This window comes from Brassica napus, chromosome C7 (genome assembly GCF_020379485.1).
Source record: "Brassica napus cultivar Da-Ae chromosome C7, Da-Ae, whole genome shotgun sequence".
In the NCBI taxonomy this organism is placed as follows: Eukaryota; Viridiplantae; Streptophyta; class Magnoliopsida; order Brassicales; family Brassicaceae; genus Brassica; species Brassica napus.
In genome coordinates, this window is record NC_063450.1 from 36,956,152 (window position 1) to 36,977,603 (window position 21,452).

Here is a 21,452-nt window from a genome sequence, read left to right on the forward strand (position 1 = left end):
TTACCATCTCTCTGTTTTGAAATTTTCGAAGACATAAAAAGGGACCGCAAGTTTTAATTGTCTCAATAAAGGACTTTATGTTCATGTACAATAATTTATACTTTATAGAGATGTTGTGTTGAATTCACTTCATATTCTCTCTACCTCTCTCTAAAATACATTTTCTTCGTGGCGTAAGTAAACTATCAGCAAGTAGCCATGAAAGAGCTCCTGACCGCAACTCTAACCGCACCAACCACACTCAGCTGCCTTGTCTCCGGTCTCAGTTCTTTACTTTCAATATCTTTGCAACTTGCTTCCATCTGAACCCCTACAAAATATGCTGTCTGAAACCAAACATGAACAAGGAAAACACAGCAAAATCAGAATCACTGAACTCTTGCTGTTCTTATCTCCAACACAACTCATAATCAATTCGGAACCAAATCATAGTGGAATTTGACTGCGAGCTGTTCTTACCTTGCCTGAAGCATTACGAACTGGCGATATGTGAAGAAGATTCCAGAACGTGCTCTTATCTTTTCTGTTACTGATCAAAACCATAAATGATCAGAGAAAAACAAAACAAAAAAAGAACTCTCTCACAAACTTTTTTTGAAGGAATACAAATCTTCAACCTGTAATTTAATATTTGCACTGTGCACGGTTGCCCCTTTAAGATGCATTCCTTCATCTAAACCAAAATTTAGAACTTCCAATCAAATGAAAGTCGTAAGCAATTATTATCTAAAAGTGAAAACGAAATCACTACCTCATACAGTACTGAGGAATCTGTATCAACCCCACTCAGAAATCTACAGTTTTGTCCCAACACTTCATGTCTCTTGTAACCTACAAGACACTGAAATATATAAAGAAGAGTGCCAAGAGGTTGGTGCTAAATAAAAACCAAAACAAGCACTCACCAGTCAATGTCAAAAAGGCATCACTAGCATAAACGATAGGCATGTCTGGTAAGCACGGATTCGTTCTGCAAAGTTACCACACAAATGTCAAAGTAGCCCACAGTAACTCAATAATATAACCAAAGTACCAAAAGAACAAAAAACTCACAATACGAAACTTTGTTTGATTCTACCAAGAGATATAACTAACGACGAGCTTAAGCAATCTGCGCCACGCAAACAGTTCCGCTTCCCACAGACTAATCTGCCAGCGAACTCGCTGTAACGCGTCAAAACAGATAATACACTGCCAACTGCTTCAGCAGATTTAAGCTTCTCGGACTCGCTCGCTTCACAGTGTTCCCAGTTCTCTAACTCTACATTGTAAACAATGATTTAGAATCTCTAACTCTGGTAACAAACACATTAAATTAAAAACCGAACCTTGTTCATCGCACTCCACTGGCAAAGCTCGTTCCTGATGCACGAAACTACCTAAGCAAACCTCTCTCCTACAAGAACCAAACACCATTTCTGAACAACCCGACCCGTTTCTCATCTTCTGTCCCGAGATTGGGACCTGGACCGCGACGAAATGGATCACTCTCCCGTCGTCATTCCCGAAAACAGGAATCATATGGAACAACATCCAAAACGGCGATCCGGACTTTCGGTAATTCAATATGCTCACCTGAACGGGTCTCTCCTCACGAATCGCCTCGCGAATCTCCATGATCGATCTCCGATTGGTCTTAGGACCCTGAAAAGCCCTCCCGTTTCTCCCGATGACCTCTTCTCGCGAGTACCCGGTCATTTTCAAGAACCCGGGGCTGGCGAAAACGATCGGGTGACCCGAGATAAACGGGTCGGTGATTGTGAAGCTGTGTGGAAGCTCGTCTAAAGCTTCTTTGATCCATAGCGAGTAACGGGCGTTAAAGGTTCCTTCTTTCTCCTCAGTGGTGCTGAAAAGAGATGCTGAAGATTGGGTTATGGACATAGTCGTAGCGAACACTCGATGACTGGTATCACTGTTCTTCTTCTTCTTCTTCTTCTACTATTCAGTGCCAATCCCATGTGGGTTTTAGAGCGAAAGTTTCAACCTTTCTTCTTCGGTTTGATCGGAACACGATAACCCAGATTACAATTTCAATCGGGACTCGAGAAAACCCATCCAAGCTTTCGGATAAGAAGGAAGAGAAAGAGAAACACAGCGATGAAAGTGAAGTAAGAAGAAGATAATCGAGGAGCAGTTAGCGTCAATTGATGTAATCTTGCTAGAAGAAACTTTCTTCTTTCTTCTTCTTCTGATTCTCTCTCTCTCTCTGATATTTTATTTTCTTGTGTGTTTCTGTGGCTCTTGGAAGAGGGGACGGTTCTGTTCTGTATTAAACAATTTTAAAATTTAGATATTTTTTTTGTTAGTATGTGACAGCTTTGTTTTTTGATTGGAGTAACAGCTAGTAGTTACTATAATTACATGTCATTATCAACAATTATCCACACGGATTTAGGATAACTACAAGGTTTTTTAGTGGGGCAGGAGGGCTCAGCTAGGATAAGTGTACTTCTTACTATTCATTTCTGGTCCAACCATCCAAGTTTTACTTCTTTTTTTTTCCGCTAAGTTTTGATTTTATTAATTAAATGGGCCAAACCCAAACGGCCGAAGCCCAAGTACACCAAGTACCAAACAAAAACAAAAGACACACATACACAAACGGGCTACAACATTAACGGCCGAAGTCCAAGTAAACTAAACGGCCCAAAGGCCCAAACATTGAAACCAGACAGCTTGACCTAGGCGCGCGACAAGGAGGCTGGGGTTTGAACACGTGTAAGAATCTGGGCCATCAGTATGACACGCGTCGCCCGCCTCGACTTTACCGAAACCTCTTCGCACAGCAGCCGAAATTTGCCACCGACAACCTCGTTTCGCCGGAGCTCAGAGACCGAAGAGCCTCCAACGAAACCATAGTCATTCTACGCCGCTTTGTCTTCACGCCGGAGAGTTCCATCGATCTAACGAGATCTCCTCCGACTATGTATCACCACAAACCTTAGACAGGCGATCCGAGAACCACTGCTATCCTCCTCTTGTATGTCATCACCATTGTCGGAGAGCTTCATCATCATCCGAGATCTCATCCGCGACGGTCCACGACCCCATACCTGACCACAAGAACTACACCGCACTTATTTCACCTCGATCTAATCACCACAACCCAAAGGACATCGGGTTCCAAGACGGCAGCGCGGAGCTTTGCAAGCCTCCACTCTCCGTGCCATCCAAGTTTTACTTTAAAATCCAGTTTTTTGTATATTATTTATATATATATATATATATATTAATAATAAAATGAAAACAAAATTTTAGTTAGTCTGAAAATCCATATCTTCTCTGTAGTAATATTTAGAAAAGAGAATCTTACTCCAATCCTTCTCCATTTTTTATTCAGATATTTTTTCTCTATATTTTTTGCTAAACTATTTTCTCCATATTGAAAGGAATATATATTCTTTTTATATTTAAAGTAATATTTTCTCAAAAAAGGAATATATATTATTTAATATTTAAAGTTTACAAAATGTTTTAGTTATCATTTATTGGAGTCAATTGGATTTCTATTTTATTTTTTATTGTAAAATATCATTGGAAATGTTATGAACTCAAAATAGCAGTGTGATAAGAAGAAAAAAATTAGTGGTTATCAGGATTAATGATACAATCACACCGGATGTGTCGGCTAATCTTTTTGTTCATATATTTCCTGTCAATTTAAATCACATCTGATATTAGGAGCGTGAGGTCCTATAAACCGAGATTCCATGTAAGCAAATACAAGAAAACGTCAAGGAATCTGACTGTCCATACTTATCCATTTTCAGTGACGTGTGGATTTCACTTGAGTATCGAATCGAAGCAAATTCGCTTACGCGGCAAATTACACTGTCTATCATCTCAACATGATAACACGTGTCATTCTCTCATCACTTTTATGGACTGGACCAAAAACTTAGTTCAGCCCATTGGACTGTATTACCCTGGCCACCACCAAACACGTCTTAAATGTTTTAATTGTTTTTCTTTAACTAGTTGTTTCATTAACTAAAAATTGACTGATCGTCAAGGAAATTGTTTCAACGCATGATGGAATACAAAAGAAAGTTACAAAAGAACTATAATTCAGTTTAACAGGATAATCACCTGCTTGGTTAGAACATCTTGCAAGTCCATCAATTGACCTAACGAATCTAATTAAATTGATTTCAATCACATTAATTAAAGTAGATTGAATACCGTTTGATTATCACTTTCGAACTGTTCATGTGGATTTCTTTTCATCAAGACATGTTTCATATATTCAGTTTGTAATGGCAATCTTAGCACGACCCACTGTTCTGTTTTTATATTGTAAAGAGATTTCAACTCTTCCTATTCTTCAAAAAATCCATATTATTAGTTTTATCAACTGATGACTATGAGAGAGATTTATGTTACTATAACAATCTAACACTGCTTGAAATCTGTCTTCAAAAGAACTAGTAGAATCCAAGAGAATCTCATTTCTAATATGTGATCCATGCCAACATGCATGTGCATAAATACATTTCAAGAAATAGTACCATGGATTTTTTTTTTTTTTTTTTTTGAGAACTCGTATACCATGGTTTCTTCATCTGTGCAACATCCTCAACATTGAGAATTAATAACTATACTAATGTGGTTCCAACCGCCCATTGCATGTGATAGCATTCTCTATAGGAAATGATGAATCTCGAGAGCAGTATTCAGTTTCCAGGTTTTCTTTTGTAATCGAATAGTGTGGGCGGAAGAGCAACATTGATCTCTTGATATGGTAAATAATTGTACCGTATAAAGTCCATCCCAAAAGGTCTTGTAATGATATGTGACTAAGTTTTCGCTTTAGAATATGTTAGAGCATCTTTCTATATTACTATTTACTGAACTCTTTTATAACAATTCTGACCAGAAAAAAAAAAGAGTTTTTAGCACAAAACCCAAATATAAATACCACACAATGATAACTCAATATCTTCCACAAAAGAAGGATAAAACATAGAAAGAACAATACAAAGAATCAGCCAAACTATTATTGGTTTTGCAAGAAAACAAATAAAGTTTTTAAAATCAATGGTTACATGATAACTACTCTGCTGATATTCGTTAATCCTCCATTAATGTCTTTCATCTTCCCTCTCTTTCAAGTTCCTTGTTATTTAAACAACCTATGAATCTGATCATCTATTTCTAAACCCTAGGCCGACCAGAAAACTTTTTTTTTGGACGACCCTAGTTCCAAGGGTTATCTATCACCACAATAAGTTACAAAAACTCACCGTCGATTTCAAATGGCGTCTGCTCATTTGAATATTGGGAGCTATGTCTTCGCCTTTGCCTCGTTATTTGTAGCCATCGTGGCTCCATCGGTTCAAGGTCACGTCGCGGTATACGATGAATACTGGACCCAGCGCCAAACCGACGCATTGCGACAAACTATAAAATCTTATGACCCTAATCCATTTAACGTCACGGACCACTTTAACTACCATGCCGCATTGTAAGTTTCGAAAAAACAACCTCGTTATATTTGTCTTTAAAACCTAACTTCTTACACAAGTAAACTTGATTTCTATTAAACCTTACTTATTTTAATGTTTTCTTCTTTTTGTTCACTGTTCAGAGCAATGGAGACGACTGGTGCAGACAACGGAACAAGGAGAGAGCTTCGACAAGTTAGACGCGGTCGGAGAACAAAGAGACGTGGCGGAAGGCACCACTCCCTTAACGCTATCGATAAATGCTGGCGAGGAGACAAAAACTGGCACAAGAACCGGAAAAAGCTAGCGGACTGCGTCCTAGGATTTGGTCGGAGAACAACCGGAGGCAAAAAGGGACAGTTCTACGTAGTCACCGACGCATCCGACCACGATCTCGTCAATCCCAAGCCAGGAACTCTACGACACGCAGTGACTCGCGACAGACCGCTATGGATCATATTCGGTAGATCCATGATCATAAAACTGCAGCAAGAACTGATCATAACACACGATAAAACTATTGACGGTCGAGGAGAGAATGTACATATAATGGGAGGTGCAGGTTTAACGTTACAGTTCGTGAAGAATGTGATCATACACAATATTCATATCAAACACATTAAATGTGGGGCTGGTGGGATGATCAGAGACTGTGAACATCATGTTGGGCAGCGTTCAAAGAGTGATGGTGATGGTATCAATATTTTCGGAGCCACGAATATTTGGATCGATCATGTCTCCATGACTCATTGTTCTGATGGGATGATCGATGCCATTATGGGATCGACCGCCATTACTATCTCCAACTCCCATTTAACCGACCATAACGAGGTAAAGTAGCATAAAACCGAACCAACACATGGGAAACATAAACAACTTTTCATTAAAAAAAGAATTTCGTTTTAGATTTAAAAATTTGTTTTATTATAGGTGTCCTTTTAGATTTTTTTTAATGCAATATTAAATAAAATTTATAGTTTTTACTCTTAGATTTAATTCACTTATTATAAAAATTAAACAACGTAATGTATATATTTTTAAATGTCTCTCCTTACCATGTTTGGCGTTTGGGATGTGCAGGTGCTGTTGTTTGGGGGTAAAGACGGGGATGTGATCGACAAGAAAATGCAGATAACGGTTGCGTTTAACCATTTTGGGAAGAGATTGGTCCAAAGAATGCCAAGGGTCAGATACGGTTTGGTCCATGTAGTGAACAATGACTACACTCACTGGGAAATGTATGCTATTGGTGGGAACAAGAACCCTACCATTATAAGTCAAGGCAACCGTTTCATCGCTCCTCATAAAGAAACTTGCAAGCAGGTAACAAAAACAACTACATTATTCTCTAATCATCACTGCATAAAAATTTGAGACGCAGCTTTTTTAAAAAACAAAGCGCAGGTTACAAAGAGAGAGTATACACCTTATACAGAGTGGAAGTCATGGAACTGGCAATCAGAGAGAGATTACTTCTTGAACGGAGCTTACTTTGTAAATTCAGGAAGGGCAAACGCGTGGAGCCCTGCCCCGAAAAACCCAATCCACAGAAAGTTTGCGATCCGGCCTCAATCAGGAACAGGTGTAAGAAGACTCACTAAGGATGCTGGTACGCTTGGTTGCAGACCAGGCAAGTCCTGCTGATTAAAAAGTTCTCTGCTGGCGCGTTTGTGTGTGTGTGTGTGTGCCGTGTTGTTAAGGTAACAAAACAAGAAAAAGACTGGAAAAAGAGAATTGTAACTAAGTGTGCACATAATGCAGTAGGGATAAATCATTAGGCTTCATTTCTTTTGGCTGTAAAGAAAAATGTTCATTCTTTTTGTGATTCAATCTTCTTTCTTGCCCCAAAGGACACTCAGTTTAAACACTAGTACATAATAGTTACTCCTAGTCTCCGTATATCCTATACTATCATCTATTATATCATCAAGGCTTGATGATATTTGATACCATCTGAATCAGCCTTCAAGTAGCTCTATCTTATCGCTTTCTTTCAAACCCTGAAACATGTCAAGACACAGATCAAAACCTATCCGTGGCTGCATTTGATAAAAAAAAAAATGTATTGATAGACAATACCTCTGAGGTTGAAGTTTCTTCGTTTGTAATTACTATACATGTGTTTGACTTCCCAGAAAGTCGAAGCTTCTCCTGCAATACCACATGTAGCAAGTTATCATCAGAGACAAGATGAAAACAGTTGAGAGGTAAAACCATTAATCGTAGGAACTATGTGCGTGCATACATATGTTTCTCTTCAAAGAGAATACATACCTGCATCAGAATATCTGGCATCTTGTTATTTTCTCCGCCCATAGAGTCGCATAGATACATTAAACCCATATTGGCAATATTCTGCCCAGAGAAAACAACAATGTAAGAAGACATGAGATTTAGATGTCATTGACCTGATAAATATGGAAATGAAGTTACCTGCTTGTACTCAATACTATCTAATTTTCCACCCTGAAAGACATGAGATTTAGATGGGATCAGTAAAACAACCACTAGAAGCTCTAATATTATTATTTTTGTTTGCTATATACACTAGGTAGGCTAATGATGTTATAAGTAAGAAAAAGAGGAAGAGTCCCATTGGTGGTTAAATGAAACAGGAAAAAGTTCTTTAAAACAGCTGGCACACGCACCATACCACCGAACATGCTATGCATTGCGTCAAAATCATCTCCAATGTTAGCAAGATCCTCTAGAGCAAAACCCACCTGTTCCATACATCTGAAACTTATTGGAAGAGAAGAGAACTCTTGAAATCAGTTAATACTTAAATGCGATATTCTTACATTATCCTGGACTCCCTTTAAGAGATCCTTGTGCAATTCCATCTTATCATCCGTCCTCTTAAGCCGCTCGGACAAGTGCTTTTTAGCATTCTAACCAACAACACAAAAGTAAAATCACTAAACAATTAGCATCTCTTAAAGAGCATATATATACAAGGCCTGAGCAACAACTGATGGAAGAAGCACCCTACAGAAATAGCTTCAGAAACAGTATCCAAATGCTTAGTCAAGTTCGAAACTGCCTCTTCCATGCTCCGCTTTGTTACGCACATGATGTCAGAGAATGACATACCCTACAACAGGAACAAAACATCAGCTTCATAGAAATCATTCCCAAGTTACAAACAAACAAACAAGTAATAATAACTTTACCTTGTACCACATGTAGCCATAACCTATAGCTCCTAGTGTCGCTGCCGGGACTATAAACGGGGTAAAGTCAGCTGGAAAGCGTAGCAGAGAATGTCAGACATAACTACACACACATTGACATTCTTTTTTTAAAATACCAAATCAAAAACAAACCTCCTTGAGCTCCTCCATTCATGACAGTTATCTGCCGCGACGAGGATATCTGACGGACCTCCATAGCTAACCGTTGCATCTACAACATCCCACACTTTCTAACTCAAACAATCTCTTCACCTCAAAAAGACTCACACACAACAGTACCTGAGTAGCCATGTCATCAGAATCGTCATCTGAATGATCTCCTGACCCCTCAAATCGCTTCACCAAAGACTTCAAAAAAACAAAAAAAAGGAACCTTTTGGACTAAACCCTTCTCATTCAAAACTCAGAAGAACAAGTTAAAAGCTTTACTACCTGTAGCTCCCCCAAAAGATCCGCCATTTTTCCATTCTTCACAAGGATTGTACTTGTGTAACCTTTCACATTCGAAAACCAATAAGCAACAAAAGAGAGTTAGATAAATCTTCGGAGAGACTCCACAGTGATGATCGAGAAACGTAGACCCCTAGTTACCTGCTCCAGCTAGAATCAAAATCCTCGTTAACCCAATACCGGATTGCATAGCCATTGTCAATAAAAGAGTTGTCTTTATTCTTCTTCTTCTTCTTCGTCGAGGTCTGAAACTTAGCTCTCGCCGGCGTAATAAACCTCCCCGTCAAGCTTGCTCAATGCTGGTTTTGCGGAACGGGGTCGTTTTATTAAAACAAATATCGGCTGTTGATGATGATGCGCACAAGCGTAATAAACAAATCTGAACCGTACATTTTAATTCTATTGGCCCAATTTTGTGATAAACTGTCAAGCTGCTCAACGCCGGTTTATAGTAAACGCTGTCGTTTTACGAAACTAGTCTGGGCCGTGTATTAAATAAATCTGAATCGTTGATTTAAATTTTTTAAGTAAAAACTATTGGGCCAATTTTATAAAGATCTTAAAATTATCGAGTAAAAACGAATTAATACAAAAGTTTATCTCTCCTTAGTTGAAATTTGAAACCTTTTTTCCTCCGTCGTATCCAAGTGGAGAAGACGACGATGTCGCAGCTCTTATCTTCTCCTCCAATGGCGGCAAACTCCAAAACCTTCTTAACCCATCGGTTCCCAGAAGCTCGTGTTCTCAACGCCGCCGGTGGTTTTGTAGGAAAACGGCATGGCTTCGCCGTGAGACCGACGGAGAGGGTGAAGCTAACGGTGAAGTCTCGGTATAGCGACTCATCTTCGCCGGCTTACTCTCCACAAAATGGTAAAACCCACTTGAAAAAAAGCTTGTTCCTTTTTGTTTGAATACTGAAAAATGGAAGCTTGGAATCCAGAAACATCGAAAGCATAGAGCTCTCATAGTGTATGTGTGTTTGTTTGGATTAGGGGAAGGATCTTCGCCACGGTTTTATGTGGGTCATTCGATTTACAAAGGGAAGGCTGCTCTTACGATAGAGCCTCGTGCGCCCGAGTTTGTGGCTTTAGAAGTATGTCTCTTTTACCAAATCTCTATTGAGTCTTCTCTCTGTAGATCTTAGATTGGTCTCCGTTGTCTTTGTTCAGTCTGGTGCGTTCAAGCTTTCGAAGGAAGGGTTCTTGCTGCTCCAGTTTGCTCCTGCAGCTGGTGTTCGTCAGTACGATTGGAGCAGGAAACAGGTCTGGTGTTATCCGTTACTTAGTAGTCTATGGAATTGTGATGATGATCATGAACTTGGTTTTGTGATAGAAGTTTGATTGGGGTAAGTTGATGTTTTGATTTGAATTGATGCAGGTGTTCTCGTTATCAGTTACAGAGATTGGTAATGTAGTTAGCCTCGGGCCGAGGGAATCATGTGAGTTCTTCCATGATCCTAACAAGGGAAAAGGGTATGCTGAGGACCCTGTGAGATCTATTTGATTACTTGGATTATGTTGTTGTTTTAGTTCTGTTTCGTGAATCGATGTTGTGTTATGGTTGTTGTAGTAGTGATGAAGGTAAAGTGAGGAAGGTACTGAAAGTTGAGCCCCTTCCAGATGGTTCTGGCCGCTTCTTTAACCTGAGTAAGTGAATCTTCCTTTTTTCGTTTCTTTCATGGACTAAAAGCTCTTCTGATATCCACCATTGTTGGTGTTTTTTGCATGAAGGCGTTCAAAACAAGCTTTTGAATGTAGATGAGAGTGTGTACATACCAATCACCAAAGCAGAGTTTGCTGTTCTTATCTCTGCTTTCAACGTAAGATCTCTCTCACTGTCTCTTAATCTCTTTGTATAGAACCATTTGCCTTTATATTAACTTTTATACATTGTGTCAGCAGTTCATCTTGCCGCACCTTATAGGCTGGCAAGCGTTTGCAAGCTCTATCAAACCAGAAGACTCTAACCGTCTTAACAATGCGTCCCCAAAGTATGGAGGAGACTACGAATGGAGTAGATGATTGAGAACTATACAGACAACCCTGCAAGCTCGGTTCTTGTGTCCATCCCATCTTTTTGTTATCGCTATCAACGAGTGGCAGTAGAAGTAGTAGTGTTTTAGACCAAATGGGATGTGTTGTTGTGTAGGAAAAACTCATTTTGTGTTTTACAAATTTTGTTTTTAGTCATGAGCAAACGGTTAGAATTTTGGTAATACAAAGAATCAACTTGATCACAAAGGGTCTTCACTACACCTTCTAAGAAGGCATATAGGCAAAAGTTCTCGATCCCGAGGTCATAAACCAAGGATTGGATTTGCAGTGTTAGTAGTGTTCTAAAATACGGTTTACGGTAACCGACAATATTGTTTTCATGTTATACAGTGTTTTATGCAGATTTATATAATTCAGGCGAATGATAGCGTTTAGACGGACCTACAAAGAGAAAGAAATCGTTGTGTGCTTGATCGCATCATCTGTTTTACGTGCTCCGAATCAAGACAATACCAGTAGTCCTCAAAGAGAACCCTGTTCTTGCTCAAACAAACACCTGGAAGTTTAACAAGTTGCTTCTCATTTGCGGAAAGTAAACCTCCGTTGTAGGCCTGTGATTTCGGTTTTTCGAAACCGAACCGAACCGATTTTTCGATTTTCGGTTAACCGATTTTTTTGGAAAAAATTCCGAAGAAAACCGAATTTTAATTCGGTTCAATTCGGTTCGGTTTTCGGTTATTTCCGGTTTTTGATTTTATTCCAAAAAAAAAACAAATCAACATTTTCAATAAAAAAATCGGATCACTCGGTTAATTTCGGGTATTTACAGTTCCTATCGGGTATCGATTACCCAAGGTTGTTTCGGTTATGCCTCTGTTTTCACCTGCCCAATCAAATAATCATGCAATCAACAATAGAAAAATAATCTCCAATATCAAAACCAACTTATATTCGATTCACCAAGTTAAAACATTCAAAAGAGATCACTCTCAAACATGAAAATTCAAAAAAGAAAACAATCTGAATCTCTTTTGCAAAGATCAGACTTTGAAAGATACATAGATTCATGAAGTTCAAAAGGATAAGTTGTCCAAAAGAGAGTGATAGGCTAAGTTGGTTTTGACTTCCTCGACATTCCAACCTACAAGTTTATGAAGAAAATCAGTAAAAACAGGGAGAAGAACAAACTACAAGAAACTATACAAATAAGAGAGCAACAGATTACCTCTAATGATCAGATTCACTCGGAATTTGCAAAGACTCTACATAATGTCAAAGGCAGTTAGGAACTTATGACTGTGAACATATAAAAATTGAAGGAAAATAGTTAAATGATTACCTAATGACTCATGAAAATCGAGTTCCTCAAACATCTGAACCAAGCTTGCAACCTTCTCAGCCTGGATGTTGTTTCGAAGCCACTGTTGTAGGCAGACAAGAGCTTCAATCATATATGGAGTCAGACAACTACGAAACGGATCTAAAATCCTACCACTTGTACTGAATGCTGACTTTAAAGCAACATAGGAGACTTGAACAGCTAGCACATCTTTTGCTAGTTCAGACAAGATTGGAAACTTACAAGAGTTCTTCCTCCACCAAGATAACACATTGTAGTCCAAGCCGAAGTTGTTTGAGCCTCGTGGTACTGGTTTTTCCATCAAGTAGATGTCGAGTTCACTGCTACCTTCTTCATTTGCTGCCTCTGAAACCATCTTTGAATACAAAGAATCTATCCTCTCAAAGTCTTCGTCATCGTCATCAGAGATATCAAACATGGTTCCAACTTCACCTTCCCTATTATCAATAACGTTGCTGAGACTATCACCTTGAGATGAAGAGCTAAGCTTGCTCACATACTCCTCATACAACGATTTCATCAGTGCCCTGATTGATGTTCTGAGATGACCACTCTCCAGACTATCCTTCCCGTACAGCTTATTAAAACATATAGAAGCAAATTGCATCTTGTTCCTTGGATCGAACACACTTGCAATGATGACCAGTGGGTTCATATTAATAAGTCCATCCCAGTACTTCTCAAATTTGTTCCTCATCTCCTTTGCTTGAATCTGTAGAATTCCATCTTTGCTATTGCTCAATGCAATCAAGTTCCTCTCGATAATCACAATCTCATTGTAACAAATGGTGGACGTGACTGTCTTCGATGCTGAGAACGCTAAAGTGCAGCCAAAGAAGATTTTCAGAAACTTCACTAACCTCTGCACCTCTTCCCACCCTTCCGTAGTAGGAGGTCCAACTCGCTTATGTCCATTCTCCTCTACTTCCAGAAAATAATCATTATACAATATGTCTTCGGCTTTGAGCTTCTCAAAAGCAACCTTAAACTTCAAAGCGGCAGACAACATGAGATATGTGGAGTTCCAGCGAGTTATGCAGTCCAAACACAAGCTCTCTCTACTAATCTTTCCTGTCAGCACCCTTAACTGAAAGGACTGCAATCTTGTACCCGATGATCTAACATACTTCACAGCATTTCTAATAGCCATTACACTATCTTTGACCTCAGATAAACCATCTCAAACTATCAAGTTGAGAATATGGGCACAGCAACGCATATGCAACAATGCACCATCCTTAACTAATGCATTTGGTCCTATCTCCCTACATGTTTCTGTAAACAGCCGTAGGGCCTTGTTATTCGCCTTAGCATTGTCTATTGTAACCATAAAGGCCTTCTCTATTCCCCAATCAGAGAGACGTAGACTCAAATGCTCAAAAATAGTGTCACCTTTATGATCCGTGATAGGCTTGAAGCTGATGATTCTCTTCTGCATATTCCAGTTTTGATCAATCCAATGAGCTGTGACGACCATGTAGCTGTAGGATGTTGTAGGAGTAACCCAAATATCGGTGGTAAGAGACACTCTCTGCTTCTCAGAACTAAACAACTGCTTTAAGCTAGATTTCTCCCTTAGAAACATTTCAAATATGTCTTCGGTTGCTGTTCTCCTGCAGTGAACTGTGTACATAGGCAAGATGTTGTGACAGAACCTCCTAAACCCTTCAGATTCGACAAAAGAAAATGGCTCATCATTCAGCACTATCATTTCATTCACTGATCTCCTAAACAAGGCATCATCATACTTAATGGCTGTCAATACACCACTACTATCTCCACCTAGCACCTGCTGTTTTCCAGATTCTTTGTAGAGCTGGGACATCTTACATCGAGCAATGTGATTCTTCATCGCACTCGTCCCACTCTTCTTCGAGTCACATCTAATCCCTTGAGCACAATAACGGCAGTTGCTGATGCTCGGATCATCTTCTCTTTGAATGAAATGTTGCCAAACTTCTGCTCTGTGAGCTTGTTTTTTCTTTGCGACAGGAGGCATATCAGTGCTTGATCTCTCAGAAGCAGATCTTTTCTTTCCCCCACCTTGATCTATATCTCCTTCAACGTCTTCTGCGAGGAAGTCACCATTATCTTCACAAGCTGACATCTACAAATACAATCAGAAAATAAACACTTAAGATTAGACAAATATATATACAAAACGAACCAAACATAACAAACAAAATGAACACAAAATCATACGCTATTTCAGACAACCCATTCGCTAAACTCTGTTCAAAATCAACAGAAATCGTTCCTAACCCAAGCTGATAAATTGATAAACTATAATTGAGTCATTAAGCGACACACACAAACCCTAACAATTAAAATCCCAATTCGATTATCACACAAAGTCACAAACCTTAAAATCGATTTACACATAAACTTAGAAAGAAGAGAAGACAGATACGAAAAGTAACCTTCTACTTTGTGCTCCAAATGATGTAAGGAAGTAGAAAAGTTGGTCTGGTCTGAGAATCAAACAAGGATTGATCAGAGATCGTGTTTGAGAAAGAGAGATTAAGAGAGGCGATTAGGGCAAACCGTTTACGACTTTAGGTTTGTCGGCACTTAGGTTAAGGATGACTAAGGTTAGGTATATATAGTTAGGTTAAAATTTCGGTTATCTGTTCCGTTATCACGAACCGAACCGAGGGGAAAACCGATATATTTGAAAACATTTACCGATCGGTTTCTCTCTTATTTCCGAATCATAACCGATATCTGACGTTTTCGGTTCAGTTCGGATCGAACCGATCAGTTCGGTTCGGAATCGCAGGCCTACTCCGTTGCATCAAAACAAGAATATAAAAATTGTTGGTTCAGGTGTGGTTCAGATCGGGTATTATGACAGTTCGATTTAACGGTCTAATTCCGGTTAAGCTTCTCTTGCTTGCATCCTCCGAGCAAATATCTAGAAGGCAACCACTGCTTGCGTTTATACGAAGGTTGTCCACTTCATCATTTCTCAATCGCAACGGTGATTTCGAGGATCGATCCGGAGACTCTCTTCTCTCATCATCTTCCCCTTTAATTCCCAACCGGCGAGGAGAGATGCTTGCTTGACGACGACGGACCTACACCGTTCCTTTTTTTTTATTATTTTTTGGCTCAAACAGTGAAATCTCTTTCCCGCGATGCTTCGTTGGTGGATCCGAAGTTTTTTACTTTTATGCTTTTCAATGTTTCGCTGTTTCTTTTTTTTTTTTTTTTTGGCTGAATTGATCCGGTCCTAAGAGCGAGATTACTCTGCGGATTTGATTTGTTGATGTGCTTCCAAGCTGGTGTTCAAAAAAAAAAAAAAAAAAGTGCTTCTAAGCTAGGTAGCTTTATGATCATAGGTTATATAAACGTTGGTAGATTTCAAATATATGACAAAACCAGGCTACACTTAGGGAAATGGTTAAGGGTTACCAGAAACGTGAGGTCTGCTGTTGAAGCTGATTGCAACTACAATTTAAGAACACATTGAAAGTCCTGAATTTTTACTAGGTTCTTGTGATCCGCTCTCTCTCTTGGTTAATCTTGTGTTGCTTACTGGAATTTGATAGAGTTAAAGAGAAGGATGTCGACTCCAGCTAGGAAGAGACTGATGAGGGACTTCAAGAGGTTGCAGCAAGACCCACCTGCTGGAATCAGCGGTGCTCCCCAAGACAACAACATCATGCTCTGGAACGCTGTTATTTTCGGGTAATCAATCAAACAAGTGAAAATACATTACAACCCTTTTTTTTTCACTGTACTAATTACGTCGTCTCCTTCTGTTTGGGGATTTGCAGGCCTGATGATACCCCATGGGATGGAGGTAATGTTTTCTAATTGTGATCAACGTATCTTGATTGATCTTTTGTTATCTCTTCTTACTTTCTCTATCTTGTATGATCTTGTCAGGTACTTTCAAACTCTCACTGCAGTTTTCTGAAGATTATCCAAACAAAACCACCTACAGTTCGGTTTGTTTCTCGGATGTTCCATCCAAACAGTAAGTTTAAAGATAACAACATCACCTGCTTTTCTTATTCACGAAACTGACACTTGTTCGTTGTCGTGCAGTTTATGCTGATGGGAGTATATGCTTGGACATCCTCCAAAACCAGTGGAGTCCTATATATGATGTCGCTGCTATCCTTACCTCCATTCAGGTATATATATATATATATATAGAAATGTTCATATTGAAATCCTTCTCATGTCCTGGTTCTAGAAAAGCAAAACAGTTGATGATTGTTGTTCCTCTTCTTCCTCGGTTGTCCTTTTACATTCGATCCCATTTTAAAGTTTTGGTGTTCTTGATATGATCATATTAGCTTAACTATCTCTCTTTTTTCTTTTTTAAACCACAGTCATTGCTCTGTGATCCTAATCCCAACTCTCCTGCGAATTCCGAAGCTGCACGAATGTTCAGTGAAAGCAAACGCGAGTATAACAGAAGAGTCCGTGAGGTTGTGGAACCGAGCTGGACTGCAGACTAGTAATAATATGTTGTAGCATTTGTCTTCAAAAACATTTGGTTCCACTAGCTCTTACAATTTCCTGTCTTCCGTGTGTTTTTCAAACTCTGTGATTGTTGCTTTTGATGTTTCTATGTATTTCCATGTATTATCTCAACCACATTCATCTCTACCTGATTATCATATCTATTTCAATTTGATCATTCTCAGAGATCTTCTTTTGCTTTGTTTAAAACAACAGGTTACTAAGTTAGCTTGGAATCTTCAGTGTAAGATAGTTCATGTAATATTGTAATCCATGAGACTACATATTGACTTATTGACTCTTGACTCTACATTCATCTTACATTATTGTTTCTACAAGTTTCTCTCTCTCTATGATCAGTGTTTTCGTTCATATATTGCCTTCATGGTTGCTTCATGATTCCCACTGTTTGTCCATCCTTGTTGCACTTGAATTGTATATTGCAGATTCCATACAACATCTTCAATAGATGGTCGCTTGCTCTGATCCTCACAAAGACAGTTGATAGCAAATTCCACGGTTGTCCTCAACGACTCATAAGCATATGATCCTCTAACAGATGGATCTGCTAAGCTGCTCAATACTGATGGTTCACCTCTCAAACCATTCTCCAGCTGCAAGATATAACGAAAGAGGGTTCCAAATTTTGTAGATTAACAAATATGAAAAAAGTTTTTAATTGAGAATTTGAAACATGAACAGACCTGAAGCTTCAAACTTCCCATCTCTGAAGAGCCTGCAGCTACTACCTTCCCTGTGATGATCTGAAGTAGTATCACTCCAAACTGGTACACATCTTCTTTCTCTCCATCCTCATTACTGCACACAATTCCATAACAAGTTTCAGAATTTGATACAAGAAAACACATCTTATCATATCTTAAAGAGATATATACCTCCGTGGAGTTTTGACTTGATTGCTCTCTGCTCCAACCTACAAATGCCAGAAAATTTTCTTAGATTGAATTAAAAAAAGAAAGAATGAAAATTATGCTTATACCTTGGATGGTAAAGGAATAGTGTAGCCACTGATTTTTACAGTGAGTGTTCCATCAAGCAGAATATTTTCTATATCCAAATTGTTCCCAAAGATTCCTGGTGCTACTCCCATGTGCAAGAACTGTATCCCTCTAGCGACTCCTATTGCTATCGCCATTCTCTGAGGCCATTGCAGCACCTCTTTCTTCCTACAATCTGATTCAAACATTCCCCATATGAACTACTGAAAACTAAATGTGTTTTTTTTTTGTCTTTTTCAGGTTTTACCTGTGAGAAAGTCCTTCAACGACCCGTTTGAGATATACTCTTGGACAATGAAGATGGTGTGTCCAGCGTGTTGATTATGGCCTTGGTTACTCGCAATGCAATGTCCAAGAACGCTAACCAAATGCATATGCCTTAGCTTTGATAAAACTTCCATCTGCTGGGCTAAGCTCTGTGGTAAACTCTTCTGTTTCAGCTTGATACATCTCACTGTCACTGCTATGCCTTCTCTGAGACAACCTCTGTACAACTGTTGTAATATACCAAAATATATCAACCAATCAAGACTTTATATTACGTAGTTTCATGTTATGTTTGTTGTTGTTTTTACCTGCTCGCAGAGAAGACTTGCTGCATCAAAGTCGTTAGTCGCTTCTTCCAGTTCCTCCAAGGAGAAAATGTGGTACGGTGCCAGACCAATCACTGCAGATCTCATTGTCTGCGGTACACGTCCTACGTTCGTAAAATTCTTTTTAATTGTTTTGCAAGAGAAAAAAAAACTGAATCAATAAAGTAATAGTAATAGTCTTTGTTTACTTGAATCTGGTAATGACTTAGTGCTGGTGGTTGTGTTGCTGCAAACCGAGGCTTTATCAGATGCATGTCTATCATTGTTGTTGTTGTTCACTTCAAAAGTATCTTCTTCTGATTCTGATCTTCTTCTTCTCAGGACAATCAAAACCGAAACAACCAAAATTGCTGCAAGGATGACCACACCAATGATTACCAAAATCACCAAACCGAGTTTGCTTCTTGCAGAATCTTTCTCTTCAACCTTTGGGACAGGTTCCACAGCTATTGCTTTGCTCGCTTGGTTTTGACAGAAAGAAAGCGGACGCTGATATTTAGCGTTAGGAGTCCCATTCAAAGACAAGCAATTGAACGAAAAGAGCACTGTCTGGTTCTTGAAACTCTTGGAAGAGTAGCAAGACGGAAGCTTTCCTGTTAGAAGATTGTGAGAAACGTCTAGAGCTCTAACCTTTGACGAGCTGCAGGTAGAATTTGGAAGCGATCCGCTGAACATATTCTGAGCCAAACCGAGAGTTTGAAGAGAAGGAAGAGAAAACAGAAACTCCGGAATCGATCCGGTGAACTCGTTGGAAGAAAGGTCTAAACTTTGAAGCTTGTTCATCTTCTTGATCTGTTCTGAAAGCTTGGATCTAAAGGAGTTGTTCCTCAACGAAACAGAGATAAGGTTACTTGGGAGTGAAGGCAATTCAGGACCGAGGTTATTACCTCCCAAATCCAGCTCTTGAAGATTAGACAACCCTCTGAGATCAAAGACAAAACCGTTGAGCAGATTGTTTGTTAAAACAAGGCTTTTCAGATTCTTCAAAGAGGAAATCTCTTTTGGAATATTCCCGGATATGAAATTAGAGCTGAGGTTGAGAGATTGGAGAGAAGGTGGTAACTTGGTGATGATCTTTGGAGAGAGAGGACCGGATATACCGAGGGAGGTAAGAGACAAAGTGTTTAAGCTCGAGAGTTTTGTAAGAAGAGTGAAGAGCTCTTCAAATCTTCCAGAGAGCTTGCTGGTTCTGTTTCCTGTGATGGTTAATTCTGTTATGTGACCTTTGGAGCAGAGGATTCTGAAGGAAGGAGAAGAAGGAAGGTTGCAGAAGTTGGCTGTATTGGTCCATGACTGAAGAATATGTGGATATTGTAGCTGCTTTCGGATATCAAAGAGAGTTTTTGATTCACTTGGAGTTAACTGAGACTCAGAGAGTAGTGGAAGAAGGAGAAGAAGAAGAAGGAAAGTGAAGGGCAATACATGGCTTTGGAGGGAACTTTCCATTTTCTCTGTTAAATTTTTAGTGTTTGGAGATGTGTTTTGGTTTAGAGAAACAGAAACTCATTGAAGGTTGTCCCTCTTTCTTTTTTCTGGGATCACAGAGACTGGCAGATCTATGTGGGAAGATGGAGACTTGAGGATAGCTTGGGATCAAAAAAGAGAGTTAAGATGTTCATGGGAAAATTAAGTGGATGCATTTAATGCCTGGAGTAGTAATTTTTTTTTATATTTTTGTGTTTGGTTGTTTGTGCATTACTGCACATCGCACAACCTCCGCTTGACAGACTGGTTTTAATGCATAGAAGAACATGACTATAATTTTTTATATTCTATTTTTCAAACTTTTAATACACTTAAGAACATGGATTATGATTTTTATTTGATTTAATTTTATGTTCACATTTTAAACTGTATTGTATTGTGTAATCAAAGGTCTTCAGATTTAGATAATGTTTTTGGTTTAATTTAGTTCAACTTGTTTATACTACTTTATAACTAGTTTTGATTGACCGGTATATGTAATTATGAATGTCAAAAGAATTGACAATAAATCAAATGCATTAAAATCCAAACCAGATCATAGGATACTTGAGAGCATTACTAGTTTTTCTTTTGTGAATTTTTGGAAACAAATTGATCATGTGCTTTGTTTTTTTTAAAGGGACCCTTATTTTTAATAATGCAACACGTGATTTTGTTCAAAACATGTATGATAACACTTGTTTGATTAAAACCTCTGTATAATTGAACAGGTTAGAGATGATGTTTGGTCACCTTTCGGTGAGAATGAGATCAAGAAATGTATGTCGTTTCTTGTTCTCCTGAAAACGAAGCCATTACGTTTGTGTTCTTTTCTTTTAAAGTGTCGAGATTCTAACAAATGTCGAGCTGTGTTCTTTTGTTTTGATGAACTGTTCATTTACTTTCTCTTTTATTTTATTTTTGTTTATTAAAATTCTCTTTAGTTAATGATTATGCAGTGAAACTACTGGTTTTTCGTTATTTGATAATGAATTACTGATATTGGAAAGTATTAGGAAAATTTTTACTGTACAATATTTATGGATTCTAGACGATGAAGCACATGCAACCGCCTTGGAACAATCGTCACTGCGAAAGTATATCATTTAATATTTCTAAAACAGGCATTTATATAGTAGGAGTATCAAATAAAAAGGTAAAATATCAGTCATTTATATATATTTTCCAGTGTTGAAAGTATATTTTTCTCCTAGAAAATCCAACTCTTTTACTACTCCCTCTCCTTCTGTTTCATAATACTTGATATTTTGTAATAGTGCACAAAAATTAAGAAAATTACATTTCTCTAAAAAAATATTTTAAAGATATAATTTTAAAATCAGTTAACCAATTATAAAAAAGACTGTAAAATCTAATTGGTTGAACAATTTCCAATAAAGCTAAAATTAACCTTAAAATCTCAAAACTTCCTTAAAATCTCAAAACTTCATGTAAATT

The 21,452-nt window shown here is 38.5% G+C and overlaps 6 protein-coding genes and 1 pseudogene across 9 annotated transcripts; 3 read left to right on the forward strand and 4 right to left on the reverse strand.

Moving 5' to 3' along the window:
- Positions 1–30: 30 nt before the first annotated feature.
- Positions 31–2,289, reverse strand: LOC106410498 (protein TWIN LOV 1). 2 transcript variants are annotated; one of them, XM_013851006.3, is made up of 7 exons: positions 1,329–2,289; positions 1,054–1,261; positions 906–970; positions 752–831; positions 618–673; positions 460–529; positions 31–326 (listed from the first exon to the last, which is right to left on the reverse strand). In XM_013851006.3, exons 1-7 carry the CDS (start codon positions 1,879–1,881, stop codon positions 186–188), a joined length of 1,173 nt encoding a protein of 390 aa, XP_013706460.1. In that variant the 5' UTR covers positions 1,882–2,289; the 3' UTR covers positions 31–185. The 2 variants fall into 2 exon arrangements, with proteins under 2 accessions (XP_013706460.1, XP_013706461.1); XM_013851007.3 differs by having other exon boundaries at positions 460–523; positions 1,329–2,255.
- A 2,564-nt stretch (positions 2,290–4,853) lies between these two features.
- On the forward strand, positions 4,854–7,278 carry LOC106409219 (probable pectate lyase 6). 2 transcript variants are annotated; one of them, XM_022705892.2, is made up of 4 exons: positions 4,854–5,464; positions 5,588–6,275; positions 6,525–6,767; positions 6,844–7,278. In XM_022705892.2, exons 1-4 carry the CDS (start codon positions 5,256–5,258, stop codon positions 6,922–6,924), a joined length of 1,221 nt encoding a protein of 406 aa, XP_022561613.1. In that variant the 5' UTR covers positions 4,854–5,255; the 3' UTR covers positions 6,925–7,278. The 2 variants fall into 2 exon arrangements, with proteins under 2 accessions (XP_022561613.1, XP_013705335.1); XM_013849881.3 differs by having other exon boundaries at positions 4,874–5,464; positions 6,849–7,162.
- On the reverse strand, positions 7,206–9,525 carry BNAC07G21850D. The gene is made up of 12 exons (XM_013849882.3): positions 9,230–9,525; positions 9,071–9,132; positions 8,918–8,986; positions 8,771–8,849; positions 8,618–8,688; positions 8,437–8,538; positions 8,246–8,335; positions 8,093–8,167; positions 7,878–7,910; positions 7,719–7,799; positions 7,524–7,595; positions 7,206–7,444 (listed from the first exon to the last, which is right to left on the reverse strand). Exons 1-12 carry the CDS (start codon positions 9,282–9,284, stop codon positions 7,403–7,405), a joined length of 831 nt encoding a protein of 276 aa, XP_013705336.1. The 5' UTR covers positions 9,285–9,525; the 3' UTR covers positions 7,206–7,402.
- A 150-nt stretch (positions 9,526–9,675) lies between these two features.
- LOC106407445 (single-stranded DNA-binding protein WHY3, chloroplastic-like) lies at positions 9,676–11,324 on the forward strand. Of its 2 annotated transcripts, none has more exons than XM_022705708.2 (7): positions 9,676–9,958; positions 10,081–10,181; positions 10,258–10,350; positions 10,466–10,560; positions 10,661–10,734; positions 10,819–10,907; positions 10,990–11,324. In XM_022705708.2, the coding sequence occupies exons 1-7, from the start codon at positions 9,751–9,753 to the stop codon at positions 11,107–11,109; spliced, it is 780 nt and encodes a 259-aa protein (XP_022561429.1). In that variant the 5' UTR covers positions 9,676–9,750; the 3' UTR covers positions 11,110–11,324. The 2 variants fall into 2 exon arrangements, with proteins under 2 accessions (XP_022561429.1, XP_013703758.1); XM_013848304.3 differs by having other exon boundaries at positions 9,679–9,958; positions 10,658–10,734.
- An 831-nt stretch (positions 11,325–12,155) lies between these two features.
- On the reverse strand, positions 12,156–13,592 carry LOC111208049 (zinc finger BED domain-containing protein RICESLEEPER 2-like). Its single transcript, XM_048764219.1, has 2 exons — positions 12,422–13,592; positions 12,156–12,223 (listed from the first exon to the last, which is right to left on the reverse strand). The coding sequence occupies exons 1-2, from the start codon at positions 13,590–13,592 to the stop codon at positions 12,156–12,158; spliced, it is 1,239 nt and encodes a 412-aa protein (XP_048620176.1).
- Positions 13,593–15,371: 1,779 nt separating this feature from the next.
- On the forward strand, positions 15,372–17,096 carry LOC106410733 (annotated as a pseudogene).
- Positions 17,097–17,156: 60 nt separating this feature from the next.
- LOC106410732 (probable LRR receptor-like serine/threonine-protein kinase At2g02780) lies at positions 17,157–20,231 on the reverse strand. Its single transcript, XM_013851316.3, has 7 exons — positions 18,719–20,231; positions 18,513–18,634; positions 18,185–18,431; positions 17,919–18,112; positions 17,815–17,852; positions 17,623–17,737; positions 17,157–17,532 (listed from the first exon to the last, which is right to left on the reverse strand). The coding sequence occupies exons 1-7, from the start codon at positions 19,974–19,976 to the stop codon at positions 17,275–17,277; spliced, it is 2,232 nt and encodes a 743-aa protein (XP_013706770.1). The 5' UTR covers positions 19,977–20,231; the 3' UTR covers positions 17,157–17,274.
- Positions 20,232–21,452: the final 1,221 nt, after the last annotated feature.

What these genes read in the sequence shown, in the direction of transcription:
- LOC106410498 (XM_013851006.3), bottom strand. Translation starts at nt 1,881, where the DNA reads ATGTCCATAACCCAATCTTCAGCATCTCTTTTCAGCACCACTGAGGAG. An exon ending in TGCCTTTTTGACATTGACTG is followed by an intron (nt 832 to 905) that starts GTGAGTGCTTGT and finishes AGTGTCTTGTAG; the next exon opens with GTTACAAGAGACATGAAGTG. An exon ending in ATTCCTCAGTACTGTATGAG is followed by an intron (nt 674 to 751) that starts GTAGTGATTTCG and finishes ATTTTGGTTTAG; the next exon opens with ATGAAGGAATGCATCTTAAA.
- LOC106409219 (XM_013849881.3), top strand. Translation starts at nt 5,256, where the DNA reads ATGGCGTCTGCTCATTTGAATATTGGGAGCTATGTCTTCGCCTTTGCC. An exon ending in TTTAACTACCATGCCGCATT is followed by an intron (nt 5,465 to 5,587) that starts GTAAGTTTCGAA and finishes TTCACTGTTCAG; the next exon opens with AGCAATGGAGACGACTGGTG. An exon ending in ATTTAACCGACCATAACGAG is followed by an intron (nt 6,276 to 6,524) that starts GTAAAGTAGCAT and finishes TGGGATGTGCAG; the next exon opens with GTGCTGTTGTTTGGGGGTAA.
- BNAC07G21850D (XM_013849882.3), bottom strand. Translation starts at nt 9,284, where the DNA reads ATGGCTATGCAATCCGGTATTGGGTTAACGAGGATTTTGATTCTAGCT. An exon ending in ATGGCTACATGTGGTACAAG is followed by an intron (nt 8,539 to 8,617) that starts GTAAAGTTATTA and finishes TTCCTGTTGTAG; the next exon opens with GGTATGTCATTCTCTGACAT. An exon ending in ATAGTATTGAGTACAAGCAG is followed by an intron (nt 7,800 to 7,877) that starts GTAACTTCATTT and finishes TTCTCTGGGCAG; the next exon opens with AATATTGCCAATATGGGTTT.
- LOC106407445 (XM_013848304.3), top strand. Translation starts at nt 9,751, where the DNA reads ATGTCGCAGCTCTTATCTTCTCCTCCAATGGCGGCAAACTCCAAAACC. An exon ending in GATCCTAACAAGGGAAAAGG is followed by an intron (nt 10,561 to 10,657) that starts GTATGCTGAGGA and finishes TGGTTGTTGTAG; the next exon opens with TAGTGATGAAGGTAAAGTGA. An exon ending in TTCTTATCTCTGCTTTCAAC is followed by an intron (nt 10,908 to 10,989) that starts GTAAGATCTCTC and finishes TTGTGTCAGCAG; the next exon opens with TTCATCTTGCCGCACCTTAT.
- LOC111208049 (XM_048764219.1), bottom strand. Translation starts at nt 13,592, where the DNA reads ATGGCTATTAGAAATGCTGTGAAGTATGTTAGATCATCGGGTACAAGA. An exon ending in CGATTTTCATGAGTCATTAG is followed by an intron (nt 12,224 to 12,421) that starts GTAATCATTTAA and finishes ATAAACTTGTAG; the next exon opens with GTTGGAATGTCGAGGAAGTC.
- LOC106410732 (XM_013851316.3), bottom strand. Translation starts at nt 19,976, where the DNA reads ATGGAAAGTTCCCTCCAAAGCCATGTATTGCCCTTCACTTTCCTTCTT. An exon ending in CAAGTCTTCTCTGCGAGCAG is followed by an intron (nt 18,432 to 18,512) that starts GTAAAAACAACA and finishes ATATTACAACAG; the next exon opens with TTGTACAGAGGTTGTCTCAG. An exon ending in CTATTCCTTTACCATCCAAG is followed by an intron (nt 17,853 to 17,918) that starts GTATAAGCATAA and finishes TGGCATTTGTAG; the next exon opens with GTTGGAGCAGAGAGCAATCA.